This window comes from Prionailurus viverrinus, chromosome B2 (assembly GCF_022837055.1).
Source record: "Prionailurus viverrinus isolate Anna chromosome B2, UM_Priviv_1.0, whole genome shotgun sequence".
NCBI classification, from domain to species: domain Eukaryota; kingdom Metazoa; phylum Chordata; class Mammalia; order Carnivora; family Felidae; genus Prionailurus; species Prionailurus viverrinus.
Window position 1 is genome coordinate 144,957,314 of NC_062565.1, and position 27,651 is coordinate 144,984,964.

Consider the following 27,651-nt stretch of genomic DNA (forward strand, 5'->3'; position numbering starts at 1 on the left):
GTCTGGAGTTCTTTTTTTTTTTCCTCCCATTTACATTTTCTTTCTTTCTTTCTTTTTGGAATTATTGGAATAACATGGTGCAGTGGAAGAATCTAGGATTTTAATTTTTACGGAATGATAACGAAACCAGAGGCGGACTTGATACAAAACTGATGCTTTCATGTCATTTAAGGGCCAAATGACCTCATGACATCATATACCAGTAAGGCATCTCTGTGGTTGGAACGAAGACGGGAGAAGTGAGCTGTCGCACGGTGCATATACAATCCACACTGCCACACAAATTCCGCCCTCATCCATTCCCCTTTTGCACCGATAAATGTGGCAGAAAATAGGAAACGAAGAAAAGTTTTTCAATAGGAGGTTCTTAAAGTTTTTAGCATTTACTCTCAAGGTATGCTATTCAACTGGTTGGTCCTTAAAGATAGCGGATTGCTGGTTTAAAAACCCGGGTTGATGCTTGGCTTTGACCAAACAGCAAAGTCTACCGCGTTAAATGAATACATGTATTTGGATTTTACTGATGTTGTGGTTCTAACGATTTGATCGCAAATCTGTTTTTGGCTTTATCCTGTGTAAGAGCTTTAAGCGTAAGAAATGGTATCTAGGAGGGGCGCCTGGGTGGCTCAGTCGGTTAAGCGTCCGACTTCAGCTCAGGTCATGATCTCACAGTCTGTGAGTTCAAGCCCCGTGTCAGGCTCTGGCCTGACAGCTCAGAGCCTGGAGCCTGCTTCGGATCCTGTGTCTCCCTCTCTCTCTGCCCCTCCCCTGCTCATGCTCTGTTTCTCTCTGTCTCAAAAATAAGCAAAAACATTTTTAAAAATTAAAAAAAAAAAGAAATGGTATCTAGGGGCATCTGGGTGGTTCAGGCGGTTAAGCATCCGACTCTTGGTTTCAGCTCAGGTCATGATCTCATGATTCATGAGATCAAGCCCCACGTCAGGCTCTGCACTGACAGTGCGGAGCCTGCTTGGGATTCTCTCTCTCCCCCTCCCCCTCTGCTTGCTCACACTCTCTATATCTCAAAATAAATAAATAAACTTAAAAAAAGAAATTGTATCTAGAATTTACATCTACTTTGATACTTGTACATATTGAAACAACATTTAAATAAAAATAATTGAGGCCAATAAATAGGGATGAGTCTGAGCAAATTTTTGGTCTTTTCCCAGAGGTAAACACATTACTCAATTTTGTCAAACATGCCACTAATTGATTGTTAATAATATCCCTGTATGGAATCGCTCTACAGCACGTTACAGATAGATGGCAGATGTGAGAACATTTTCTAGAGCTGCTCCTGACCTTCACACTCAGGAATGTCGCAGTAGTCGAACCTCTTGTTTGGGTCTGTGGTGTAGCACCAGGGTCCGTCCTCGTCATTGTCAGGGTTCCTGCAGTAATTCTCCTCCAGCCCCTCCGCAGGGTACTTATCAGGTGAATAGCTGTAAAGCGTGGGAAAGAATCCCCGTGACTATACAGCTGACCCTTGAACAACACAGTTTGAACTGCGTGGGTCCACTTACATGCAGATGGTTTTCAATAAACACAGCACAGTACTGGAATGGACTTTCTCTTCCCTATGATTGTCTTCGTAACATTTTCTTTTCTCTAGCCCACTTTATTGTGACAATACAGTCTCTAATATGTGAAACATTCAAAATGTGTGTTACTTGGCCCTTTATGCTATCAGTAAGGCTTCCAGTGAACAGTAGGCTATTTGTAGTTAAGTTTGGGGGGAGTCAAAAGCTATACATGGGTTGTCAACTGCGCAGGGGGCCAGTGGCCCTCATCCTGTGTTGTTCTAGGGTCAGATGTATTTTATAATTTGGCGGGGAGGGGAGTGAAGGCGAGAATGCGGGCAGGGAGGGGCAGAGGGAGATGGAGAGAGAGAATCCCAAGCAGGCTCCGTGCCCGGCACAGAGCCCAGTGAAGGGCTCAGTTTCACAACCACGAGATCACGACCTGAGCCAAAATCAAGAGTCAGATGCCTAACCAGCTGAGCCACCCAGGTGCCCCAGGGGTCAAATGTGTTTTAAAAGTCCGTATGCTGTTAGGAAGGCAGAATGAGATGCCATTCCCATCTGAGGTTCAAGGTTCTGTCATCCAAATGCATTTCCGCTATGTGCTTCAGCATTTGTGTTGTCTGATTTCCAATGCTCTACTGTTAGACTGCTTCAGCATAGTAGCTAATATTACCATTATTATGATATTGACAGGTGAGTCTCAGAAGTAGAGCCAAAGTGTTTTTATGCACAGTCAGTAGAAATATAAAGACCTCAAAAGCCTGCCAAATTCTTGATTCCTTCCAAACACCTGCTTTCTTCAGGTAACCTTCACTCTGTGAAAATAGTGGTAGTTAATGCCATTTCTGTCTGTGTGAACAATGCACCAGGCAATACTGAAATCCTCCTCTACATTCTCTCATTTAGCTTTAATAAAACCCCTAAAGGGAAACATATTATCCCTATTGTGCAGATGAGAAAACTGAGGCACAGCAACGTCAAACAAAATACATCTTGCCTCAGTGTGAACACCTAATTAACTAGCATCTCAAGTTCAAATCAACCCGTCTGATTCCAAATGTGTGGGGGTGGGTAAAGTTAAGCTCATTTCCAGCTCTAGAAATTAGATGCTGTGTCGAGATAAAAATTAGATCAAAAGCCCAAGACTTAGAGTCTAAATGGCAGATTTCATTTCTGTTCTTCTATGTACCTGTTTTTGATAAAGTGCCTCCCGGGGCCTCAGTTTCCTCATCTGCTAGGGTCAAGATGGCCTAGATTATCTCTAAAGCCCCTGACACTCCGTGACTTTGCCTTTTGGTTTGATCGTTTTTCCTCTATAAGCCATATGTCTTGGGAATATTATATCTGCCAATGGAATTTTTTGGGGGAGGTGGGCGGTCATATACACTAAATTCTACTTGATAAGCACTGTCACTAAGAATTGGTGAGAATTGTTACTGTTCATGCCACCTAATGCCATACTGGGGAAAGCAGAAAAAGAATGACACTAAAATAATAATAGGCAAGTTGCAGGATAATCAGTTTTTCGTTTATGTTCTATTTGCTACTTTGTGATGTTGAGGTCAACACGTGGGGAGGGTTCTCACTTGATATGTTTGGGTTAGACTAATCCTGCCCTAAACAGGATCATCTGTGCTCTTTTCTGAGTCACCTGGGATTCGTGGTTTGTTCTTTTCCACTAGGCATCCTTCCACGTTCCAGGTCTTCCAAAACAGTACACACACAAGAGCAAATGGAACCCTTCTCTGCTTTTGTGCTATAAATAGCCGACCCGTTCCACATCAACCTCAATAAGGCTCTCTCCAGACCGGTTTATTCGCATATTCTGTTTGATTTAGAAGTAATGGCGGCAGGGGGTGGGGGAGCGGGTGCTACGCCTGGGTGGCTCAGTCGGTTAAGTGTCGGACTTTGGCTCAGGTCATGATCTCACGGTTCATGGGTTCGAGCCCCGTGTCAGGCTCCATACTGGTACAGAGCCTGCTTGGGATTCTCACTCTCTCGTCTCTCTCTACCCCTCCCCGTTCATGCTTTCTCCCTCTCTCTCTCTCTCTCTCTCTCTCTCTCAAGATAAATAAATAAACTTAAAAAAAAAGTAATGGGGATCATTGTAAATATCACAGGGGAACACAGTGATGAGAGTCTTACTTAGGTTTGTGCGGAGCATTGTCACTCCATTTTTGACAGGTGACACCATTCTTCGTTTTGGACATTGTCCCCCTGTAGCTCTTCCCGTTTCCAATCTTGCACTCTGAAAGATAGACTGAAGGGGGATCCACACAGCGGTCAAGACCTCCGCAAGAACCACCACCAAGAAGCCCTGTGCTGCTTAGTCATATGGAAAAAATTCACGTTCGAGACACCATTTTCCTACTCCTTGGAAAGACCATGTTGTGCATTTTACATCTGTGTGAGAGCTGCAGTTCACCAAGCTGTTTGGCGCTTTGGTTTATTCAAAGCCACAGCCCCTCTGTGTACCAGGTACCAGGCTGGGTGCTGGAGACACATGGAGAGGAGAACAGAGGCCCTACCCTCATGGAGCTTCCAGTCTAGGGAAGGCAGAGGGGCTGGTTACAGAAAGTAATCAAGGTCACAGATCATGAAATGAGATAACCTCACGGTCACACATGGAACAGACAGGACAAATAACATGAGGAGCGAGTCAAAGGGAATGGGGAGGGGGCTTTTCAGAGGTGGAAAGAGATCCAAGCCACTTCTGTTTTTTGAGGCTCCCAGTATTTTAGATATGGAAAAAAAATGCCAAACAGTTATACGCTTGAGAATTCACAGTAGACACTCTCAACTAGCCTCCATTTAACCAACTCACTGGTCAGCCAGTAGTAGTCTCCAGCCCATTTTTAGAACGCACTGTCAGATGCCCACCTGTGTTCTCCATGTGATAAGGTGGGCACCTGTGGCTGGCGGGCCGCTTTCCAGTGTGCCCACCCACTTCTGTTCCCACCACTTGGATTTTACACTTAGAAGAGTCAACTATTTTCATCATTAAACTTCTGATACAGCTGTATTTGGTTTAAGATGATCTAAACTGAGAAATGAATGTGGAAAAAAATCAAAGATGAATTAAAAAAAAAAGCTAAGACAAATGCTTTTAAGAACTCGAAAGACTCGAATCGTCTTTAAAAAGGCTATCAAACCCACTGAGGGCAATCCATTCATACTGTTGGCTATATAATTTTGGGTGGGAAATCCTAAAAACACAAAGGTATTTTACAGTCAGACTGATTAACAGATGTCTCTAGACCTTGCTTCACTTCAAAGAGATGAAAGGCACTTATCCTGGACGGTGCGCTTAGAGCGGAGTTTGCGCAGGAAATGACCTGCTAATTGCTATTGGTGGCCCCACATTCAAAGAAAAAAGCTTCCACTCTTCATCAAAAGGTGTCAATATGAATTGTGTTTTCTTTAAAAATACAAAATACATACGGTCTATTTGTGTCATCTTTTACGACGTCCTGCCAAGGTTTTAAATTAATTTGATCAATTATCTGGGGCAAGTACTTCTAACACACCCATAGCAAACAAATGCTTTTAACTCAAGTTCGTGTATGAAGACTCCAAATATATCTTCATTTGATAAGCTATGGCAGTAGACATACTTCAGGGATCAAAAGTATAAACTGAAGGCACTTTGGAGGCCCAGGGGTCCCGGGAGACTTTTCAAAGAAGGTGATGCTTGAGCCGAGACGCGGGAGGTGAGAAGGGTCCGGCCGCGGAAAGAACAGAAGAGGGCCTCAGCATGGGGGTGTGTGCCTGGCATGTGGGAGGAACAGATACAAGCCCGGAGCAGAAAGGCCTAGTGAACCAGCAAATGGGGTGGGCTTAAATAGTACAGGTTCCAGTCGTAGTAGGTTAAGTATTTGGATTTTATTCTAAAGGCATGAAGAGTAGCAAGCAGGGAAGTTACAGGCCACCTGCGGCCATGGCCTGGCCAGTGATAGTGATGGCTTAGACCCAGGTGGTGGCGGTGACCGTGGTGGGGAGGGGCAGACGTAAATGGGATCTGACATGGAGTATTCCCAGAAAAACTCAGGCAGGGAATTTAGCAGTGGGTCGATGTGCTACAGTAAAGAAACAAGCACCACAAAATGACTTGACTTTTGACTTTTTACCTCTCTTCTGTTTGTATGTACCCACTAGAGTTTATATAACCTTTTGCTCCTTTCCATCACCTTGAAAACAAGCCACTATTCAACTACTCATGCTAAGCCTAGCGATCACCCCCAAGCTCCTTCTGGTTAACAATTTACGAAGGATTTATTTAAATGTTAGCATTTTGCAGGGAAAATCCTACTGGTCTCTTTTTTTAAAAAATCTACTAGGTAACCCTATATAGCTCACCCTGCACTGACTGGTAAAAATGAATAACTTCAACAGATAAACTTCAGATTGACTCTGCACTTGAATCTTGAGAATTAGAGATAAACATGGGGCGCCTGGGTGGCTCAGTCAGTTGAGCATCCGAATTCAGCTCAGGTCCTGATCTCACTGTCCGTGAGTTCGAGCCCCACGTCGGGCTCTGTGCTGACAGCTCAGAGCCGGGAGCCTGTTTCGGATTCTGTGTCTCCCTCTCTCTCTGCCCCTCCCCCACTCATGCTCTGTCTCTCTGTCTCTCTCTCTCTCTGTCAAAAATAAACATTAAAAAAAATTTTTTTAAAGAATTAGAGATAAATAATGGTAAGAAAGGGAGTGTAGTAGGCATACAGCTAATTAAACCTCAGAAGATGAACCGAGGCACAGAAGTAATCCTAACCTAAGGAAATACTTCAAAAAATCTTATTTAGAGTTTTGTGGTGAGATTAGAGAGAAATGTTGCAGGTCATTGTCAATAACGCACGATAGAGGATGTTTCTTGTTGTCTTTCACACCTGTGACATAGTATATTTAGAGAGCTACGTTGTTATTATAAATAGTCTTACTCCTAGCCAACCAGAGAGTACGGAGTAGCTTTTAAAATGTCACACAATCACTGAAATCTTCAGGCATACTTAATGGGATTTGGCATATCTAAAAGGACATACAATTTTCATAGGAGTCTAGCCCATCTGTTATCCTAAACAATGGGATTCTTGATCCAGGATTTTCAAGGAAATTATGGAAAAGCAACAGGGGTTGCACATCTTCAAAAGATCATATTTCTGAGCCTGAGGTAAATACAGACTGTGACATAAAACATCTGTAAAGTTAAAAATGAAAATATGTTGTCTGTATACAAATGTTACCGAAGATTTAAGGCACCTCAGTTTTTCTATTTCCCTAGGCTTCGGTCCAGAAGCCAGGGCCCGAGGACCATGGTCCCTGCAGAATAAAAAGTCACAATCATAAGGAACATTTAGACTCCCCTCTCCTCAAAGTTGAATATCTTATTTTCGGGGTTATAGAGGTAGAAGTGATTTTGTCAGTTCAATTCCTTCATTTTCAAATCAACAAAAATGAAATCTAAAGGGGGAAATAATATGTACTCAATATATAATATAATATATATCAATACATATTGGATTCGTGACCAAATCTTACCGTGCGTCTGAACTCAATTTCCCTGTGTGATAGTGTCTCCATTCTCTGGTCTAGCTGCTAAAGGACAGATATAAAAGAGGAAGTGGTGGGGGGGGGGGGGGGGAGGAGGGGAGGGGGGAAGATGTGGGGAGGAAAAGAAGGACAGGAACAGGAGGAAGAAAACATTGTACTCACTCTTCTTTTCAAATAAAACCACATCTCTCATCCTGAAGACAGCCGAATTCTTGCTGTTTTCAGCCATGATCACACAATGTTGCTCTTTGCTGTGATACTGGAATGACCTGCAGAAGAAAATCAGGAAACACAACAAATGCTTTCCCCTATTAAAGGAAAGCAAACCTGTGTTAATAAATAAGAGACTCAAAAGGCAATTGTATCTCTTGATGGGTCACGGAGCTCAGAATGTTTCCTTTCCATTGAATTTGGTGCAGTTATCAGTCAAGCGCTGTGAAAGGACACATCCTCGTGGTAATTATTCTTGTGGTCTTCCACCTTTGCCTTCTCCCCCTCCAAAGTTTCTCTTTCTGTTTCAACTTCTCTGCTTCTCTGCTCTCTCTTCACTTTTCTTTTCTTTTTTTTTTTTTTAGTTCAGTGCTAGAATATTTGCTTTTATGTTGAAAGAACCAAAGAACCAACTCAGATTTCTCTTTCCAGGAGGGTCTATGTGACTTCTGGACTCCCAGAATTTTCCCTTGACTTGACTTCTGCCTCTACATTTCCCCTCTTCTCCCTTCACCTCAACCGCCTTGCCCATCGCCATGGTCTTGCCGTGGACATTCAGTCTGGCATTCAAAGCCATCCACAGCTGTCTTTCCAACTCCATTTTCTCCATGAGCCCTTCTTTAGCCTCTCACTGTCCTGTTCACAGGGCCACGAGGCTCCCTGAGCCTGAATGCCTCCTGCCTCGTCAGTATATCTCACGCCTCCTTCCAAGCCCCGTCCTCCCCAGGCTTTCTCCAGCCTTCTCGCCCCTTAGGAGTTTTCTCTGCATCTTCATAAAGCACCCATTGATTATGTCACTTACGGACACCTCAAATTGCCTGTGTTCTTAAACAATTTTTACATTTTATCCAGTGTCTGTGAGTACACCATAAAAAGAAAAAGGCAAACACTGCATGTTCAACTATACAGAGAGTTATCACATACTGATACAGATCATATATATCATATATGCCGGTGACACAGATCATATATATCATACACCCTGGATCACTGTATCTGTGCTTCTTGGCTCCTTAGGCACAGGGCACTTCCAGTCACGTGATGCTCATTAAATATTTACTGACGAGGATGTCAAAAAACCAGAGCTCAGAACAACAGCTGGTGATGTCGTGGGTAAAAATAACATCCTTCGGGGGCAGTTTTCTAAAACGGATGCGAGTCAACTTTGACAAGGAACTGTTCACATGGCTTCAGATCCAGAGTGCAAATACACTCCAGTCCCACGAAACTCCTCTTTTCTCTCAAATGCTATTTTTGCTAAGAAATCCCTGGGGCGCCTGGGTGGCGCAGTCGGTTAAGCGTCCGACTTCAGCCAGGTCACGATCTCGCGGTCTGTGAGTTCGAGCCCCGCGTCGGGCTCTGGGCTGATGGCTCAGAGCCTGGAGCCTGTTTCCGATTCTGTGTCTCCCTCTCTCTCTGTCCCTCCCCCATTCATGCTCTGTCTCTCTCTGTCCCAAAAATAAATAAGCGTTGAAAAAAAAAAATTAAAAAAAAAAAAAAAAAAAGAAATCCCTGAGCAAATTTCTCGCTATCAAAACAATAGGGTCTCAAACAGCAAAATCTCTGCACGTGAGCAGTGACGAGGGAAATACCTGCAAATGAATCCTGTTTCCTCCTCACATCGTGCTGCACATTCTTCTATGCTTCCTGCTGACAGTTGCTTCTTAGTGAGGCTTACCAGAGAAGCCCCCTGGGTATTTACATAGTCATCCAGGGGGTCTCCATGACCTACGAATGGAAGATAAAGGTGGGATAATTGGTAAGATTCATCAACACCATGGTTCAATTATCATGACTTCATAATCATCTATTTGCTTTGCATCAACCAAATAAAACTTGCTGCTTTCTTGGAAAGCAGACAGGTGTCATGAATAAGAATGTTTAGTCAGGAAAACAGTTCCATCATTGGGTTGCATTCTATTAAAAGATCAACCGGACCAATTGGTTAATTAAGATTAGAATTATTGGGGCGCCTGGGTGGTTCAGTCAGTTGAGCCACCGACTTCGGCTCAGGTCATGATCTCACGGTTCGTGAGTTCGAGCCCCACATCGGGCTCTGTGCTGACAGCTCACAGCCTGGAGCCTGCTTCTGATTCTGTGTCTCCCTTTCTCTCTGCCCCTCCCCCACGTGCGCTCTGTCTCTCTCCGCCTCTCCAAAATAAAGAAAACTAATTTAAAAAATTAAAAAGAAAAGATTAGAATTATTTAACAACTTCTGTTGCTACATTAATGAGCATGAAACCTTAAATAAGAAAAATTCAATTTGTTTGCTATGGATTGCCACACCATGATAGAACAGTAAGAGACCACCAGTGGCCACTATGTTAGCAATTACTAATGTTGATTTGTCCTTCGCTGGATGTGAACCCAACTTGGAGGCCATTCCTTGATTTCCAACACTATAAACTTTGGTTGCGACTCTGTTACTTAAACTGATGAGACAGACATTCTTGAATGGTTCCACGTTAGCAAGTTGATGATTTTAATAAAGAAGGTTTGAACTATGTCTCAACTACCACACAAGGTCATTTTTATACTGGGCTTAATACAGTGACACCTCACTCTTAATTAAAGAGAAATCATTTTTTCCCCACAATGATGACAAGTATCTGGCATTTCTGAGGAAATTATAAAAAAGCAGATCCTGGGACGAACACTGGCCTTGATTTTTCTAGAAGATAAAATCTGAAGCAAAGAATCTGTCCCAGGGTTGCTCTGCCCTTGCCACCTCAGAGAGTGTTCCCACAGGAGCTACAGGAGTGTTCTCTGTCTCGAGGCCTCCAGGCAGCGCTGAACTGGCTTTGATACCTTGACTCCCCACCCAGAGACGACGGCCTCCCCACTTTTTGCTTTTGGTGTGGAACCCTAGTGATGTTCCCAGGGTGACAGGCTGGAAGAGGTTAATAAAACGAAGACAGCAAAGTTACCTAAAGTTTGCCTAAATGGGATTAGGCAACATGGCGGCCTTGACCGCCTGGAGGGGAGTGGTGAGGACAGAAGCCAGGCTGAGCGGGTTGAAAACTGACAGGAGCCCTGGAGCCTCAAGAGCAGGCAAGTCTTCAGAAGCCTGGCTGTGAAAGCAGCTTTTCCCAGAGGGCATGTGCCCTCACGGAATTTTTGTTTAAGCTGAGACATTCTAGAGCTTGTTTAGATGCTAATAAAAATTATCCACTAGGAAGTACCGTTAGAGGTCAGCCCCTCATTCTCTGAAAGGCCCTCCCTGCCCACCTTGGAGAGACCTGGGGCACAGAGGCAATGCACTCTAGCAGGTGGAGACAAGCCATTTTCCGGAGGCCACCCTCCCTTCCTTCTGGTATTTGCTTTCCCCAATTTAGGATACTCTAAACTGGAAAGTGGCAATGGAACAGGAAGTTAGCTGATGTAATTTACATTTAATGCACCAGAAAGCACTGGAAAAATGTTTCAAAGGATTATGGAGAAGCAGAGATTTTAGACCCATATCCGTGCCTTCATCCTGCATTTCCCCCCAATTTGAGCTTTCATTTCCAAGAAAAGGTGTGCTTGGCTGAATTCTATAGATGGGGATGTGATTTTAAAAAACAAATATGGCGATCACAGTAACTCTGGAAAGCATATCCTATAAAGACATAAACTTTCTGAAGAGTTCTCAGAAAGTTGAGAAGGCTGGGGTGTATGAATGATACCAAGACAAGAAAATTTCCATTTATATTACCCATTAATTAAGTGACCTTTAATTGTGTTGTTATATTTCATAGCAAAAAGCTGCTGAGACCACCTGAGGAGTTGATATCTCAAAGCAATATCCCAAAAGAGATCAGTTTTTTCTTTCTCACTTGAAAAGTTTTCCCACGTTATTTTCTTTAACTGCAGGGCTATATAGCAGTGGGGCGTAATACAATTTATTGGTTGACCAAGAAATATTAAACACATCTTTTTAGTCAGAAAAGTATGTTTATATTCTAGGCCAAATGTAGATGTATATTGCCACCAAAGCAAATGTATTGTGTTAATAATGTGGTGGGGGTTTTTTTGTTGTTGTTGTTCAATCACTGTAACGCGTATGCATACACCCGTGCTCGTGTGTTTGAAACGAAAGTCTTAGTGGTTTATTAAACCACCAAGAATGGCTGTAAGAGGATATTTTTTCCCTCTCCCCAGTCATGTCTGTGCCCTGGAAAGATGAAACACATCCATGGAAACAGAGTAAATGCCTTCCTTTCAAAAAGAGCCTATGAAAGTCTCCCCCTGCCAGGTTGACAAAAACTTATGTTTATTCTATTGCAGAAGAGTTTGCTCTCCCATTCTGATGTGACCCACTGTATTGGTTCATGGTGTTCTGGATCCTGTTTTCCGTAGGCTAACACAAAAGACACAGACCTGCACCCCCACACAGGACCGTTGCCCACAAAAAATCGCTGTGTTCAATCTTCTGTATTTCTTTGGTATTTCTTTAAACGGATCTGCTAACTTCAAGTACATTTAACTCTAAAGTACAACCTACAGTGGGGTGCCTGCCTGAGGAGCTCAGTTGGTTAAGCGTCCCACTTCGGCTCAGGTCATGATCTCACAGCTCGTGGGTTCGAGCCCCACGTCGGGCTCTGTGCTGACAGCTCGGAGCCTGGAGCCTGCTTCAGATTCTGTGTCTCCCTCTCTCTCTGTTCCTCCTCCACTCACTCTGTCTCCCTCTCTCAAAAATATATAGACATTAAAAAAATTTAAAGTACAGCCTATAAAATTTTATCCAGCAGAATTTAAAAATCGAATTTCAAGTATCTATGCATTGTTTATATGAAGAATTACCATCATAATTTTATTTATATGAAATGTCTAAAATCGGCAACTCAGACAGAAAGTAGATTGTCAATTGCCAGGGGCTGGGTAGGAATGGAGGTAGAGGGATGGGATGGGGAGAGGGACTAGGGGTGACAGCCAAGGGGCCTGGAGTTTCTCTCTGGGATAATGGAAATGTCCAAAAATGTATTGTGGTGATGGTTGCACAACTCTGAATATTCTGAAAACCACTGGATTGTATGCTTTAAATGGGCAAATTGTATGTGAATTGTAATTCAATAAAGCTGTCCAAAAAAAAACCCCAAACCTACAAGGACATGCTTAGAATATTTTAAAGACAGTTTAAACAAAGTTGAAAAGTGAGAAGAGCACCAGATTCCTTCTGGAAAAGCCTTGGTTTAAATTCTGGTTTCTTCGCTTCCTGGATTTGGGAGTCGGGTCAAAAGAGAAGTGACATAATTTCCCTAAGTGTGGATTTCCTCTTCTGTCAAATGGGGATGCATATACTACCCTATCATACCACCCGAATAAGCTAGTAGTATCTAAGGACACACACACACACACACACACACACACACACACACGTGTGTGTGTGTGTGTGTATCTATAAAAACGTGCTTGGTCTACCTCAAGCGCTACGTGAGTATCTGTTAAATTTCCCCATGCACACATCATTCTGCACATCGATGGCCGTGATTTCTCCACGCATAAGAAGCAAACTTACACGTGTGGAAGGCTGTCTTAAAGCCGAAGCAGGCAGAGAACTGGTGACGACCACCACAGAATGGTCAAAGAACACAGTCAAAGAGATAGTTCACCGCTTACATTTAAAAGTGAAGAGAATACAGGACACTAACAAAAATGATCTCAATCAAGCTGAGGGCCTGGCGAGGGGGCCCACAACTTTGGGGGTCTTTCGCCTCCGTGGGCTATTATTTCCACTCTAGCAACCATCACTGAGGTGCAATCTTTTATTTTTAAAAATTTTTTAACGTTTGTTTTTTGAGAGACAGAGAGAGAGTGAGGGAGGGGAAGGGAGAGAGGGAGTCACAGAATCGGAGGCAGGCTCCAGGCTCCGAGCTGTCAGCACAGAGCCCGATGCGGGGCTTGAACTCACGAGCCGTGAGTTCATGACCTGAGCCGAAGTCGGATGCTTCACTGACTGAGCCACTCAGGCGCCCCGAGGTACAATCTTTTAGATTTAAAAAGTCATTCATTATTTCCTCTGCCCACTGGTCTTTAGCATTCGCAGAGAAATGAAAGTTAGTTCTTAGAGAACTCTTCAACCTTGCACGTAGGTTTTGGTTTGGGACTCTCATGAATCAAAAGCTAAATTAAACAGGTTGCTCAGAAAGCCGTCATGCGATCTATCTTTAGGACATTGCTAGGAAAACCATTTTAATTAAAGTAAAACAAACACACCCTCTGTCTTACCTGATTTCAGAAATAAAAGAAGTAGAAGGATGACTTCCTTGTGTTCCATTTTGGGACCGGCCAGCAGTGCCCAGAAACCTGGGTGTCCCAATCCCGAGATGTTGTTGACTTACAGGAGAGAAAACGCATCCACAAACAAGATAATCGCCTGGAGTTAATTATTCTCTGAGACGCCCATCGCCACTGTGCTCCGAAGGGTTCAAACATTACCTCGGGCCGGAGCACCTTACAATGTTTGAGAGCCAAGTGTGCAATAGATGCTGGGAAGTGGTGAAAGCCGTCCTCCCCTCCTCCCCCCTTCCCCCCCTCCCACCGCCCCAGGCTGCCTTCTTATCTCCCGACCCCTGTCCTCTCCCCACCAAGCCTACCATCTTCCCCGTTCCCTCCGGTTTCCTCCCCACTTTCCTTCCCTGGCTTTGAGTAAAATGGGAGGCAAAAAGAAAGACAGACAATCATGCTAATTGCCAACCTCTGCTGAGAACTCTCCTAGGCCAGTCACTCTCCTAAGAGGTACATACGCACAGTTTCACTCACCCTTCAAAACAAGCAATATCAACACCCCCTCTTTAGAGGAGGGGACCCAGGCTCAGAAAGTTTAATTTTCTCAAGGTTATTTAGCTGCCAACGGTTGAGGCTAATAGACCCAGACCGTGTAGGCCTTAGATTATAAGCATAAGCTAGGGCATTGGCATTCATATTCCCACGGCCTACCAAACAATATGGAAATTACTACGAAAGTTAAAATATTTTCTTATCAAAATTTCTTTACGCCCCCTGGACTCACATGCTTTCCATGATTATAAATTATGCTATAAAAACATTCGTCTTTTCCCCCAAAGACATTCACAGTGCCTCTCCGTCTCTCTCTGCCCCTCCCCCACTCGTGAACTGTCTGTCTCTGTCTCCCTCTCAAATATAAATAAATATTAAAAAAAATTTTTTTTAAACCCCTCCTATTTCAGCGTTCACCAATATTTAGGAGGAGTGGAATGGATTCTATTTTAATTGTGAAATAAGAACTCCAGGCTATGAAATCCCTTTCTGTAAATTAGCAAAGTGTAGAGGTCGTCACCAAACTGTCTTGGGTGGAACCTCTTGCTAAATTCCCTGGGACCCAAGTCCTCTGTGGAACTCCCCGGAACAAAACGTGCTGGAGAATAAGAAGGCAGACTATTGTGAGCGGCAGGGAGGACCTGATCACATTTCCCGGTTTTCTACCTCCTCCTGGCTTTCTTCTCTCCCCAAACTCTTCTGTCCCCCTCACCCCTCCCTGTCCCCAAGTGGCCTGGGGACACAGTGTGGAGGCAAGTGGAGGAGTCAGAACTGGGCAGACTGTTTTTCTTAAAAATGTTCCAAAAGTCTTTTAGGGGGATTATGTTGATGTGTTTGAGAAAGTTCTTTGGGGAAAAAAACCAGACTTTTCTGGTACATAATGTTTCCAGTATGCATTTATTTCCATTTAAAATATTTTAGTTTTGGGGCACCCGGGTGGTTCAGTCGGTTAAGCCTCCAGCTCTTGATTTCAGCTCAGGTCATGATCTCATGGTTCATGAAATCAAGCCCATCAGGCTCTGTGCTGACAGAGAGGAACCTGCTTGGGATTCTCTCTTTCTCTCTCTCTCTCTCTCCCTTCCCCCACTCATGCTCTCTGTCTCTGTCTCTGTCTCAAATAAATAGATAAACATTTTTTTAACTTAATATTTTACTACTGCTTTATGGATAAAGCATCAGGAACAATGTCATGAAGAAATTCTATATCCATGTAATTTTCCCTTTCCTGTTTGATTTTTTTAATTTGGGTGGTGGTGGTATGCCTTTTGTCCCCTTTCCTCCTGGAAGCTTCTTGAATGATTTGATTCCACACCTGTTATTTTGTAAATCAGGTTGCCCTCCTATGGTCTTCTGCCTATACATTCTTCCTCACCTTCATAATGTATCAGCATCATGAGAGCTCAGATAAACATGAAGCAGGGTTTTGTGAATGGGCCATCAGATATTGTAGTGTGTAAAGAGCAAAAAGGAATGTATTGCTCAGGTGTGTACCAGACTGAAGGCATAGAGACTTCCGTTATGGCATGGCATGGTCCTCCATGATTTAGCTCCACAGGCACAGCGTAAGCATAAAGCAATGGACTATTCTAGAGAGTTCACAGGAGTCTCACACCAGCACTCTTAGAAGGATGTTGGGCGGGGTTTTCGCTCAGAGCTGCAAAGACAATTAATTCAAAATAAGTCATTTTCAACTTGAAAGAATGGCAAAAACTGAGGAAAGAGATAAAAGAAAGAGATCATCTCTCTATACTTTCAGCAGGTTGAGTACATTCTGAGATGTGCATTCTTATTGAGTTCAAGTCATTAAGTATTTTTTAAAGTTTTTAAAAAAAATTTTAACTATTTTGAGAGAGAGTGTGTGTGAGCAGGGAAGGGGCAGAGAGGGAAAGAGAGAGAATCACAAGCAGGCCCCGCACGGCCAGCACAGAGCCCGATGCGGGGCTCGAACCCACGAACCAAACCCACGAACCGTGAGATCGTGACTTTAGCTGAAACCAAGAGTCAGGTGCTGAACCGACTGAGCCACTCAGGCGCCCCCAATTCATCAAATATTTACTGACCACCTACTGTGTGTTGGGCTCCTTTAAGATTACATGAAAGGTACAAATCACAGTCCCTACCCAAAGGAACTCCAGGAAACTTCTGCATCTAAGAGTTGTGAAGACTTCTGCTATACTTGTAGCCAACGACAAGGACATCAAAGTTAGACGGAAGATGAATCTAATTTCCTTAGCTCTGCAGCACGGGGCCTGCCACCAAGATCCATTCAGGTTCCCTTCCGAAGAGGAGAATTAGCACCTTCCCTTCAGGCATTACAGTGGCAAATTCCTTGCAAGAACCCGAGAGGTAAGTTATGAACACGAGGCCAGGTCAACCTCACCAGGAGAGTGAGGCAGTTTCCCCTTCGGTGGCACCTGCCCCCACTTTGCCTAAAGTGGAAGCTGTGGCCAGCTCACAACTTCCCAGGGACTTGCTTTCACATTGCTTGGGCCTTGTGTTGCTGGCCTGACATTTGCACAGGGCACCTTTCTCTACTGACTCTCCCCCTTCCTCCAGCCCCGGTAGGGTTCCTTCCAGTCCAGGCTCTGCCCCCTGGGAACTGTCATTCTAAGACACCTCATTTCTTTACCATGACCATTCTCTGAGTATCCCCAATAAGACCATATATTTCAAAATGAAACTAGCAACAATTAATTAATCCAGTAAGGGTTCAAACAAAGTATACCTTCCTTGTTGCAAAGGTTCTAGGCACGTTTTTCTTTGCCCTGCATGTCAATTTGCAGAGTGCTTTTACTGTGTTATTTTATTAGGACATATGACCTAGGAAACATGTCCTCATTAACCGGAAGGTGGCTTTCATTTCTTTAATCCGACCTTTCTTTCAAATCTGTTAGCCTTTGTTCCTTAGTCTCTGGCACTATGGAATGAGATACGTATCAGCTCCCGTAAAGAGATAACAGGGCTGCTCAGTTAGCTCAGGGGTTAAAATGTAACCAGTCCAGGAGCACTTTCTAAGTAAGATCTGACTGACTAATTCAGTGTTCAGCAAGGCAATATTTTCTTAATTGAGTTGTGTTTGCAGAAATCAAGATGTTTATTCATTTTTGGAAAAACAAAATTAGCCTTCATTGGGATACCTTTTCATTAGATTTTTATCCGCCTAAAAAAAAATATTAGCAGAGAAGAAATTTACCAGCTCACACTGAGTCAGCACTAGGACTCCCCCGAGATCCAGGCAAACATCCTTTCTGTTCTGAGATCCAGAGTCACCACATATAAAACAAAGAGAGAAGCCAAATCATTCTTTCCATCTTTAAAATTCATTATTCTCTAAGCTAATTATGACAAAATCTTTCTTCATAGTACTTGGAAGACACAAAACATGTACATAACATAAAAATGTTTTAAGAAAAAATGAGTCTATATCAAAACTGGTGAAATCTGAGCTACGTCCGTGGACTAGTTCATTACGCTGGACCAAGAGCAGTTTCCCAGTATTGACAATGAACTTCAGTTATGCAAGTTTTTACCCTTGGAGGAGCTGGGTGCTGGGTAATGGCGATACCAAATCTCTCAGCATTGTTTTTGTAGCTTATTGTATGTTTATAATGACTTCCAGCTAAAAAGCAAAAATATATATCTATATATGCATATATGTTTATATGTTTATATATTTGTGTATATTTGGTTACATGTGTACATATTTGGCTATGTGTGTATATGTATTTACATATATGTGTATATATATTTGGTTACTTGTGTATATATTTTTGGGTACATGTGTATGTATATTTGGAGATATATATATATATATATATATATATATATATATTTGGACATACATGTATATATTTAAGAGGACCCAGGATGAGGTAAATGCTTCCATAATATTTAAAAGAACTACCAAAATATTGAATCAGCATGCAGGACTCAGCCTTTGGCTGATTTCTGTGAGCGCAGGGGAAGTGTGAGTGGAATGGGAGAGGCCCCCTCCCCCACCTCCACTGCCCCCTCTTCCAAGGCCAAGACGACTATTAAGGTCTGGTGGAGCTACCCGGCAGCAGGAGCCCCCACACACGGGTTTGGAATCCGGAGGCTGGAGGAGTCCCACCTCTCAGACACCCAACACCTCTGCACACAGGTAAAACACCACCCAAACCGAGCGGGCCCCACATGATGACGCCTCCCTCGTCTCCCACTCAGCCACACCAACTCCACAGTCCAGCGGAAGTGTGGGAAGGTCCCTGAGTGAAGCAGGAGGGTGGGGTGGAGGCCGGGGTTTGTGCCGGGTGCAGCCCTCCTGGGTAGAGCCTCTCTGGTGTCTACAGTGTTTAGCTCCGTGCTGGGAGCTGGGCAGACGAGTGGGTAAGACCCGATTCCCACTCTCAGGGAGTTTCCCCCCTGATGGACACGGGGCTGCTGTGGATCCGTAAGTTGGGCTGTCAGGTGGCATGGTGAGTGCTCAGCCCTGCTGAGGCCCAGGCTACACGGAGCAGGCAGAGCGACACCTGGCTTGTCTTGAGAAGTGAGCACACACTTCCCCGAGGAAGTGACATTGAGCAGAGCCCTAGAAGACAAGTGGGAGGGATGAGAAGCAAGAAGGAACAGACGTGCAAAGTCCCGGAGGCAAGAGGTCCGGGCCACTGAAAGGCATTCAGGCTGAAACGGGGAACCGGTGGCTGATTGAGGGGGGTCCAGTCTTGCTGGCCTCTTACACTGCGGCAGGGGGTTCTTTAACCGACAGACAGCAGGGACCACGGAAGGGTTTTAGATTGGAAGAGTGGCACCCTCCTTCTGCCTGCAGAGTGGGAGGGGATTGTAAGAAGCAGGGGGGAAGGAGGGGAGGACACAGGGGTCTCAAAGAAGGCAGCGGAGAAAGAGAACAGTGACGACATTAGGGAGATGATTAGAAAGCAGAATTGATAGGGTTTGGTGACTGACTGACTCTGGGGATGGAACCAAGGCTCGTGCCCGCCCTTCTGTCCTGGGCACCTGGCAGTGGTATAGTTCATTGAGAAGGAACACAGAGCCGGGAGGGAATAAGACGAGTCTGTTTGGAGACGTTGTGTTTGGGAACTAGTGAAAGTCCACGGGGAAACTTCCAGAAGTAACTGGATATTTGGGCCGAAGGCAGGTGTTGTCAAATATAGCCCTTGGGGCCGCCTCCTGTTTTAATAAATCCTGTTACATTGGCAAACAGCCACACCCACCAACTGACTACTGGCTACTGCTACATTTGCAGGACAACGTCGAGCTGAGGTGGACAGAGGTGGTGAGATGTCCAGCAGGTGCATAAAATATTTACTGTCTGGCCCTAGAGTCTAGGAAAGAGGTGTGGGCTGGAGATGTAGAATCTGGGATTGCAGCAGGACCATGGCATTGAAATGAGAGTAGGGTGAGGGTGCCCTGACAGAAGAAAGAGGGACCACGGGAGGTCCCAGAGAAAGAGACGCCCCTCCAGGTTACGGGGACCAGTTAGCTGGAGAGAAGAACTGACTGGAGGTTCAGAGAAGCCAAGGGAAGCCAGGGCTTTAAAGCTGGGCGTCTCAACAATGCCAATCTCAAAAGGGTCTGGCCTCCCACAAAAGTTCACCCTGTCCACTGCTATCACCAAATATATAAGAAACCTAGGAAAATAGCATATTTTTATTAAATTCACGAGCCACCTCTGTAATGCTCTTTCCCTAACCTTTTTGGCTAATTTTTTATTGAATCTTCATCTAACAATGGTTTTGTAACATCAGATCCCATGAGAGAATGGAAAAATAATTCATTCTTTCCCTTACATTTTATTATTGATAGACTGTAAAAGTTTCAGCTTCCATAGCTTATTATTCATAATAAAAGATAAATTTTCAGGATAATAGTCACATCTAGGAAAGCCACTGTCAAACTGTTTTTTTAGAAAGTTTTTTTTTTTAATATTCATTTATTTTGAGAGAGAGAGTGAGCATGAGCAGGGGAGGAGCAGAGAGAGGAGAGAGAGAATCCCAAGCAAGTGCTACCCTGTCAGCACAGAGCCCGACGCGGGGCTCGAATTCACAAACCGTGAGATCATGACCTGAGCCAAAACCAAGAGTCCGATGCTCAACCGATTGAGCCACCCAGGTGCCCCATCTGTTGAACTATTCTTATGTCTGAGCTGTAAAGTTTGGAATAATTCCCACAGACTCTCTTCTAACTTTGTACATTTCAAATCCACATGCCATATAGCGCATTGTCATGATACGATCTGTAGTCCTACACATTCCTGTCACACCCCCAAACCGGGACAGCGGTTGTTAGAAATATTGTGGAAGCTATTTACAGTAGTAACTTACACAGAAGTGAATCCACAGCACATAAATACACCACACTGAGCCCAAGTTAAATGAACCCCAACTCAATTTGCCTTTAGCTGAATCCTCAAAATGCCCACACCTACTCTAATGCCACTTGCAGAGACAGAGGGGAAGTCAGGGTGGAAAGACACAGAAATTTTAACCAATTGTGGCTAAAATATCTTACCTTTGTAAATCTTACAAAAGCATATGATCACATTGGACACATTGCTGGGGCCCCTGCAGGGCCTCCAAGGGGCCTGTTAAAATTGTTTATTGCGATGGAATGAATCACCCCTAAACGTGGTGATCCATTTCATAGCAATAAGAACAATTATTTTATCATATCCTACAACTGTGTAAGTTGACTGGGCTTAGCCTGGTGGTTCTCTCACTTAGGGTCACTCCGATGTTGCAGTCAGAGGGTGGTGAGGGCTGGATTCCTCTCAAAGGTGTCTTGTCACTGGAACCTCAGCTGGGACTACAGGCCAGAACACCTGTAGCTTCTCCATGTATCCTGGGCTTCCTCGCCGTGTGGCAGCTGGGTTCCAAGAGAATCTGGCAGAAGTTATAGCTTCTTTGAGACCTAGCTCGGAAAGTATACGCATCATGGTCACAGGCCTGCCCGGACTCAAAAGGAGAATACGTAGGGCCTACCTGTCGGTGGGAAGACTGTTGGCCTCACTCTGTAAGAAGAGCATACGTGATGGGCAGTCCTATTGCCGCCATCTTGGAAAAAAACACAATCTGCTGCAGGGGACCCTGCAGCCTCAGCTTTATTGGTTTCACTGTACATCTGGATCTATTGACATGTGTTTCATAATTCAGCTCTTTCTATAGCTTAACAAAAGTACTTTGCTAAAACGCTTCCCTCTCCCACCTAGACACGGATCAGATTCTTACAGTTTGCCCAAAGAGCTTCAAGCACATCTGCTTCCAAAGAAAGTAGAGCCAGAGATTTGTTCTCACCCACGTTCCGCTACTGGTGTCAAAGCACCTCAATATCAGTGCGCCTTTGTTAGGTAAAGGAGCTTGTTCATCTATCCTCAGTGGCTCACAGGCAATTAACTCCAAATTGTCATTGCACACAGAGAGGGAGGTTTTGGCTTATTGGAAGGATACCATCTCCCACCCGTTACGTTCATTCAGGGATATAACAACACAAAGTTTCTTGGGGGGTCCAAAGTGTTCCAATCTTCAGTTATCATAAACACGAAATCTTTTTGCAAAGCATATTCAAGTACGTGTTTTTTGGTTCTATGGTGTCAGGATGCGAATGGACTTCTGGCATTAGTGCCTTATTCTGTCTTGAACCAGAAGTCCCTCCAATTTGACATCATGGTATTGGGGTAGACTTCTGGTATAAGGTCCTTTTCCCCTTCATGGTACATTCTCTCCCAGGAAGCCTGAGTGGTTTTCCACAAGTTGGTCACCTCTTTACATCCTTGAACGTCAACAGGCATTAGAGTGTGGACATCCCAGTAGTTTTCTCCCAGGTGGCTCCTCTGTCCCCAGGCCAATCGGGGAGGTGAAGACAGGGTAAGAGGGTCCTCCCAGCTCTGCATTTGTACTCAAGCCCCAGCTGTAGATCAGTTGGGGGACACTCCGACTCTCTTCCTCAGTGCTGTAGGAGCTCCAATTCCTACTCGACCGAAATGTCCCTTTATAAGGATAAGGACTGAAAAATGTTTGTTGAGCTCAGCCACGAGGGGGGCAGCAGACAGGGGGGAGGGGGCGCCAGGCCACAGCTGAAGCGTCGGTGGCAGATAAAATGGAAACAACGTGCAGACAGCTCTTTCAGGAAGTGGGTCCGTGAGGGAGTAGAGGGAAGATATAGAGTCGGGGCTGGAGGGAGTGTGGGGCAAAGGCCACATTGTGGGGTTGATGGGAGAGCGCATGGGTGATGAGGAGGCCAGAGCAGAGGACACTGACTTGAGGTACCAGAGGAGGCCGCGAGCCAAGCACCAGGAGAGGGAGAACCCTTCTCTGCTGACAGGGAGTATGCAGTTTCCCCGAGGAAACTGAGTGAGCCCCTTCAGGGTTCTATTTTGTCCCCAGAGCAAAGGCGGCACGAGGGTACAGGCAGGAGATGAGAGGAGGTAAGGGTGTTTTGAGCCAGTCCGTGAGCCTCCTCACGGAGACTGGGAGGAGCCCCAGGACTGGCTGCCCAGAGAGGTGGCCTGGACTCTGGAGCCTGCGACCCCTCTGGCCTTTCGGGAGAATGAAGCATAGCCTGTTCGGATCACATCTTCGTGGGTGCCCTGGCCCAGGGGGCAGGCTCCCAGCACCTTCATCCCTGCCGGAAACATCTCCCAGGCCTGAGCTGCTCCGACTGAGTCTGGGTTGGAGGGGTGGAGACAGCTCAGAGGGAAGAGTGACAGTGAATGTGGTTCTGTGTGGCTGGCGAAAGTGACAATACTCCGGTTTGCTAGTGACTATACTTTTAAAAGTTGTACTTGCTGGGGTGCCAGGGTGGCTCAGTTGGTTAAGCCTCTGACTTCAGCTCAGGTCGTGATCTTCGGGTTCGTCGGTTCGAGCCTTGCATTGGGCTCTAAGCTAATAGCACAGAGCCCACTTCAGATCCTCTGTTCCCCTCCTGCCCCTCCCCCGCTTATGAACACACACACACACACACACACACACACACTCTCTCTCTCTCTCTCTCTCTCTCTCTCTCAAAAAAATAAATGAATATCGGGGCGCCTGGGTGGCTCAGTCGGCTAAGCGTCCCACTCTGGCTCAGGTCATGATCTCACAGTTTGTGGGTTCCAGCCATCGTCAGGCTCTGTGCTGACAGCTCAGGGCCCAGAGCCAGCTTCGGATTCTGTGTCTCCCTCTCTCTGCCCCTCCCCCGCTCGTGCTCTGTCTCTCTCTGTCTCTCAAAAGTGAATAAACACTAACAAATATTTTTAAATAAATAAAATGAATGAACGTTAAAAAATAAAATAAAAATTTGTAACTGGCTCTCATCAGGAATCATTTTACCTGCCTGGCTTTTGAAAGTCATGGTTAGACCAAGAGCATGGGGGGAGGATGCTAAGAGTGGAAAATCAGAATGGGGTCAGATGACTGGAGGGGGTGCTTGATAAATATTATACATTTTAACCTAAAGGCTGTGACTTAAGGTAGGGTATACTACAAACTGGGGAGCTCCGGGTTCCTTGAAAAAGAATAAGTTGTCATGTGTGAAGACAAGAAGGTAGGGCCCTCCCTTTTCTAGGATCATCTGACCTTCACAAAAGAGTAGTTTCTCTGGTGCTTAGTCTTAGAGCACGGAAACAGAAAGTAGTTCCCTGGACTTTTATTTACTTATTTTTTTTATTTTTTTTTTCAACGTTTATTTATTTTTGGGACAGAGAGAGACAGAGCATGAACGGGGGAGGGGCAGAGAGAGAGGGAGACACAGAATCGGAAACAGGCTCCAGGCTCTGAGCCATCAGCCCAGAGCCCGACGCGGGGCTCGAACTCACGGACCGCGAGATCGTGACCTGGCTGAAGTCGGACGCTTAACCGACTGCGCCCCCCAGGCGCCCCTCCCTGGACTTTTAAAAACCCTCTTCTGAATCATTCCAGCCTGGCCTCCTGAGTCCCGAAGGGCGCCCGGAGAGTAAAAGGCATCTGCCAAGTCTGCGTTCCAGTTCAGTAACGGGTGTGCATATCGTCCTGAAAAGGTACACAGACGGGATGGGTACCCGATATCTCACTGCCGGCCTCCTGCCACGCGTCTCTAGCCCCGTTCCTTCCAGAATCTTTTCCCATCAGCAAGGAGTGCCAGACTGTTGCAAATATTGTTCAGTTTTATTTGATCAACTTCTCAAAACCAAGCGGCATATCCGAATAATTGCCGGAGCTAAAAGGTTACTGTGTTTGGTTTCTCTGACAAGACCCTCCACCCACCCAGGCCATAATCGCTGGTCATCACCAGCAAAAGTCCTCAAGGCCCTTCAGACTCAGACAAAGTGCTATACACAGTCACTGACCTTCGTGTCACAGAGTTCAGACACTGGCAATTTGCTAAGAATTAACCTTCTGCTAAGTAAATGGATGGAAAAGTGAAATGAGACAAAGACGTGAATATTACCTCAGGGGACAATTAAGCATTGGTGGTTAGTCTAAACATAGCCTTTCAAAAAATTTATTTGGGAAATTTATTTGGGTGGCTCAGTCAGTTAAGCATTTGACACTGGATCTTTGGCTCAGGTCATGAACTCACGGGTTCGTGGGCTCGACCCCCGCATCGGGCTCTGTGCTGACAGCTCAGAGTCTCCTTGGGACTCTCTCTCTTCCTCTCTCTGCCCTGCCCCCTCTCTCAAAATAAATAAAAATTAAACAAAAAAATTTGTTTTACTATTAGCTATCACTTACTGTAGGCTTGTCCACTCTGCACTGGGCACAATCAACTCTACGAATTAAGTACAACGTCACATCACGAAATAATCACCATATCCTTTGCTATTATAACCATTGCCATTTTATAGCTCAGGAGATTGAAACTCACTTGTCCAGTGTTATGCCAGTGCAAATTGGCCACCTTCCTACCCAAATATCTGGGTTTCAAGTGACTGCTTTTTTAAAAATTTTTTTAGTTTTTAAAAAAAAATTTTTTTAACGTTTATTTATTTTTGAGACAGAGAGAGACAGAGCATGAACGGGGGAGGGTCAGAGAGAGAGAGAGAGAGAGGGAGACACAGGATCTGACACAGGCTCTAGGCTCTGAGCTGTCAGCAGAGACCAACACGGGGCTCCAACTCACAGACCGTGAAATCATGACCTGAGCCGAAGTCGGCCGCTCAACCGACTGAGCCACCCAGGCGCCCCTCAAGTGACTGCTATTAACTAGTGCATTGCAACTTGGGAAAAGAAGGAACAGCAGTGGTAACAAAAAGGATAATAGCACCACTTGATTGAGTACTGGCTATGTACTAGGCTCCACCCTAAACACTTTACATACATTATATCCACTTACCCTTCATCCTGATCCTAAGAAGGAGGCACTGTTATTATCATTTGCATTTTGCTGGCCGGGGCATGAGGAGAGGTTCATAACGGGTCCAGTGTCACACAGCTAGTGAGGCTGGTTGGGGTAGGGACTGGCAGGGCATTGAATGCCCCAGCCAGACCCTTCAGCCTCACTGCTGCAGAAAGCCTCCAGCTTCTCATTATCCACCAAAGTTATCAACCATTGCATCAACCATAAATAAGCATTTATGGAGCGCCTGCTGCATTTGCAGCAATGAGGCAAAGCCAAGGACAGGTAGACAAAGCAGAATCCAAATCAGAGGCCACTGCCTAAAGGGTGCTGCTTAGACCAACTTACTCTGGGGCCACTGCCCCGGGACTATCGGCTCAGGTCTGCACATTTTAATATCTTGCACTGAGTTTGCCTCTTGGTTGTGCAGAGTTCGGTTTGCTTCCTGCTTTGGGGATGGACATCGCCAAGCTGAGTTGAACTCCTGCAGGAAACACACGCCTCATTTTAGTTCTCTTTTATATCCCCAAACCTGCAGAGGGCGTCTTGGTGCTCAAGTAGAAACCTGTTCAGTCGAATGGAACGTTCCTTTTCAAATCGCCTTCCTGATTGATTGTTCAAATGCGTTTAAGGGCATCAGTTCGATGCGGCCAACAACTCCCAGGCAGGGAATCGGCACAGCCAACATTTGCTTCTTGAAGAAAACTTCTTCGTAAGCCCGATTTTGCAGAGGCTTGCTCGCTGGAGAGACGGTAAACCAGAGGAGATAAAGTAGATTATGTTACGTGCTCAATGTGGAAAGTTGGCTTCCCGCTAGGGCTTGGAGTTTCCAGCGACGCAGCCCTGAAACCGCCTCTTCTGCGGCGATCCCAGCGCCTGGGGCCACCGCTCTGACGCAGGGAGGCTTAACTCCGGCCCACGCGGCAGGCGGCCTTTACTCTGGACGTGCCTTGGAGGTGCTCCGCTTTTCTGGAACGCTGCTGAGCAAAGCGCGCGCCGACCCGGGCCGGCAGGGGGCGGCAGATGCCGCCGCTTTGCGCGGCGGAGGCTGAGCGTCGCGCCTCCCGGGTCGGAGTCTCCGGGTCACCGAACCTGTCGCAGGTTTTAGCCTCAGCGACTCCGCCGGCAGATGGGTCACATCCCTTCGGAGGCTGCAGACCCCGCTGGGGGGGGGGGGGGGGGGGAGGCGGGGCGGAGGGGTGCTGGTGCGGGCCCGGGGCCGTTCCCGTGCACGGTTAGTGCCTGGGACCAGGGCGGAAGCCCCCGGGGAGGACCGGGGGAGCGGGCGGGGCGCAGCTGCGCGCGTTCTGGCCGAGTGACGCGCCGGCGGCGGGAAGCAAAGGTAGGAGCCCTCCTCCATCCCGCGCCCGGGGATGGGCTCCGTCCAAGGGCTGGCCCAGCGTCCGCCGCCCGGGATGGGCCTGCGCACAATCCGCGTGGAAGAGGAGGAGTGGAATTTCCACCCGGCACGTGCGTGGATGCGTAGCCTTGACGCTCTAGACGCCGAAGCCTGCGCTGAGAAACGGTGCGCGTAGGCGGTGTTTGGAGGCGCCCTGCCTTTCCAGGTTTCAAAATACCCTTTTGATGAAGGCAGCGACTGGGGAGGGTAGGTTAGGGAGGAAGGGGCAGGGAGTTCGCACCTGTGTTTTTTGGCCGGAGAAATTCCAACACCGGACAAGCCAGTTCTGCTCCTTCTCCTTAACGTGCCCAGTGTGACTTTGGTAAGCTTCCTTCCACAGATCGGCCTTGTTTTGTGGGACAGACGGGTTCCTAGAAAGCTATGCAAAACAATGTTCCTTTATGGAATCTGATGGAAGTAGCTTACCACAGGGCATATTGATCCCAGGTAACACGGGTTTATATACCCTTAATTAAATATGGATAATTATATGTTCCGTCTGCCTCATGTTATATAGAAGTACCGATGAGATGATCTTTTCTAAGTGATACTGAGACTTGTGAGCTGGTTACTTCAAGGCTATATAGTGGGGGCTGGGGGGCTTACTGTTTTCTCTTTACATCTCTACCCTCTTATTTCCAGAAGAGGGAATAAAGGACAAACCCTTTTACTTAGATCAGTTTAACGTTTATCCCCCACTATTCTGAAGCTTGGGCTTCAATTAATATAAGTAGAGTAAAATTAACACCCTAAAGCTAGCTGATACACTTAACAATCAGAAAACGTTGCGATTTCTAAAAATTTTATTTCCTCTAGTAATTTAACCCATATGATGTACATGTGTATGCGTGTATAAGCAGCTAGATATCTTTATAAGAAAAAGTGTGTTATCCGTTGTACTAAGTCTATACTTTTATTGCTCCT

The 27,651-nt window shown here is 45.6% G+C and overlaps 1 protein-coding gene and 1 long non-coding RNA gene across 3 annotated transcripts in view; both read right to left on the reverse strand.

The window, feature by feature from the left end:
* PLG (plasminogen) overlaps window positions 1–13,571 on the reverse strand; it is a 43,193-nt gene extending 29,622 nt beyond the window's left edge. Inside the window, exons 1-5 of one of the 2 annotated variants that reach the window (XM_047860704.1) lie at window positions 13,488–13,571; window positions 8,873–9,008; window positions 7,233–7,339; window positions 3,672–3,786; window positions 1,306–1,445 (exon numbers count right to left, since the gene is read on the reverse strand). In XM_047860704.1, coding sequence (XP_047716660.1) covers window positions 1,306–1,445; window positions 3,672–3,786; window positions 7,233–7,339; window positions 8,873–9,008; window positions 13,488–13,536 — 547 coding nt within the window. In that variant the 5' untranslated portion in view covers window positions 13,537–13,571. Of the gene's footprint in view, window positions 1–1,305; window positions 1,446–3,671; window positions 3,787–7,058; window positions 7,102–7,232; window positions 7,340–8,872; window positions 9,009–13,487 lie in introns of those variants that run through there. The other variant, XM_047860705.1, reaches the window with a different exon arrangement.
* A 1,558-nt stretch (window positions 13,572–15,129) lies between these two features.
* LOC125166707 (uncharacterized) lies at window positions 15,130–26,413 on the reverse strand. Its single transcript, XR_007152506.1, has 3 exons — window positions 25,326–26,413; window positions 17,233–17,292; window positions 15,130–15,693 (listed from the first exon to the last, which is right to left on the reverse strand). It is a non-coding gene; the product is annotated as an uncharacterized LOC125166707 (long non-coding RNA).
* Window positions 26,414–27,651: the final 1,238 nt, after the last annotated feature.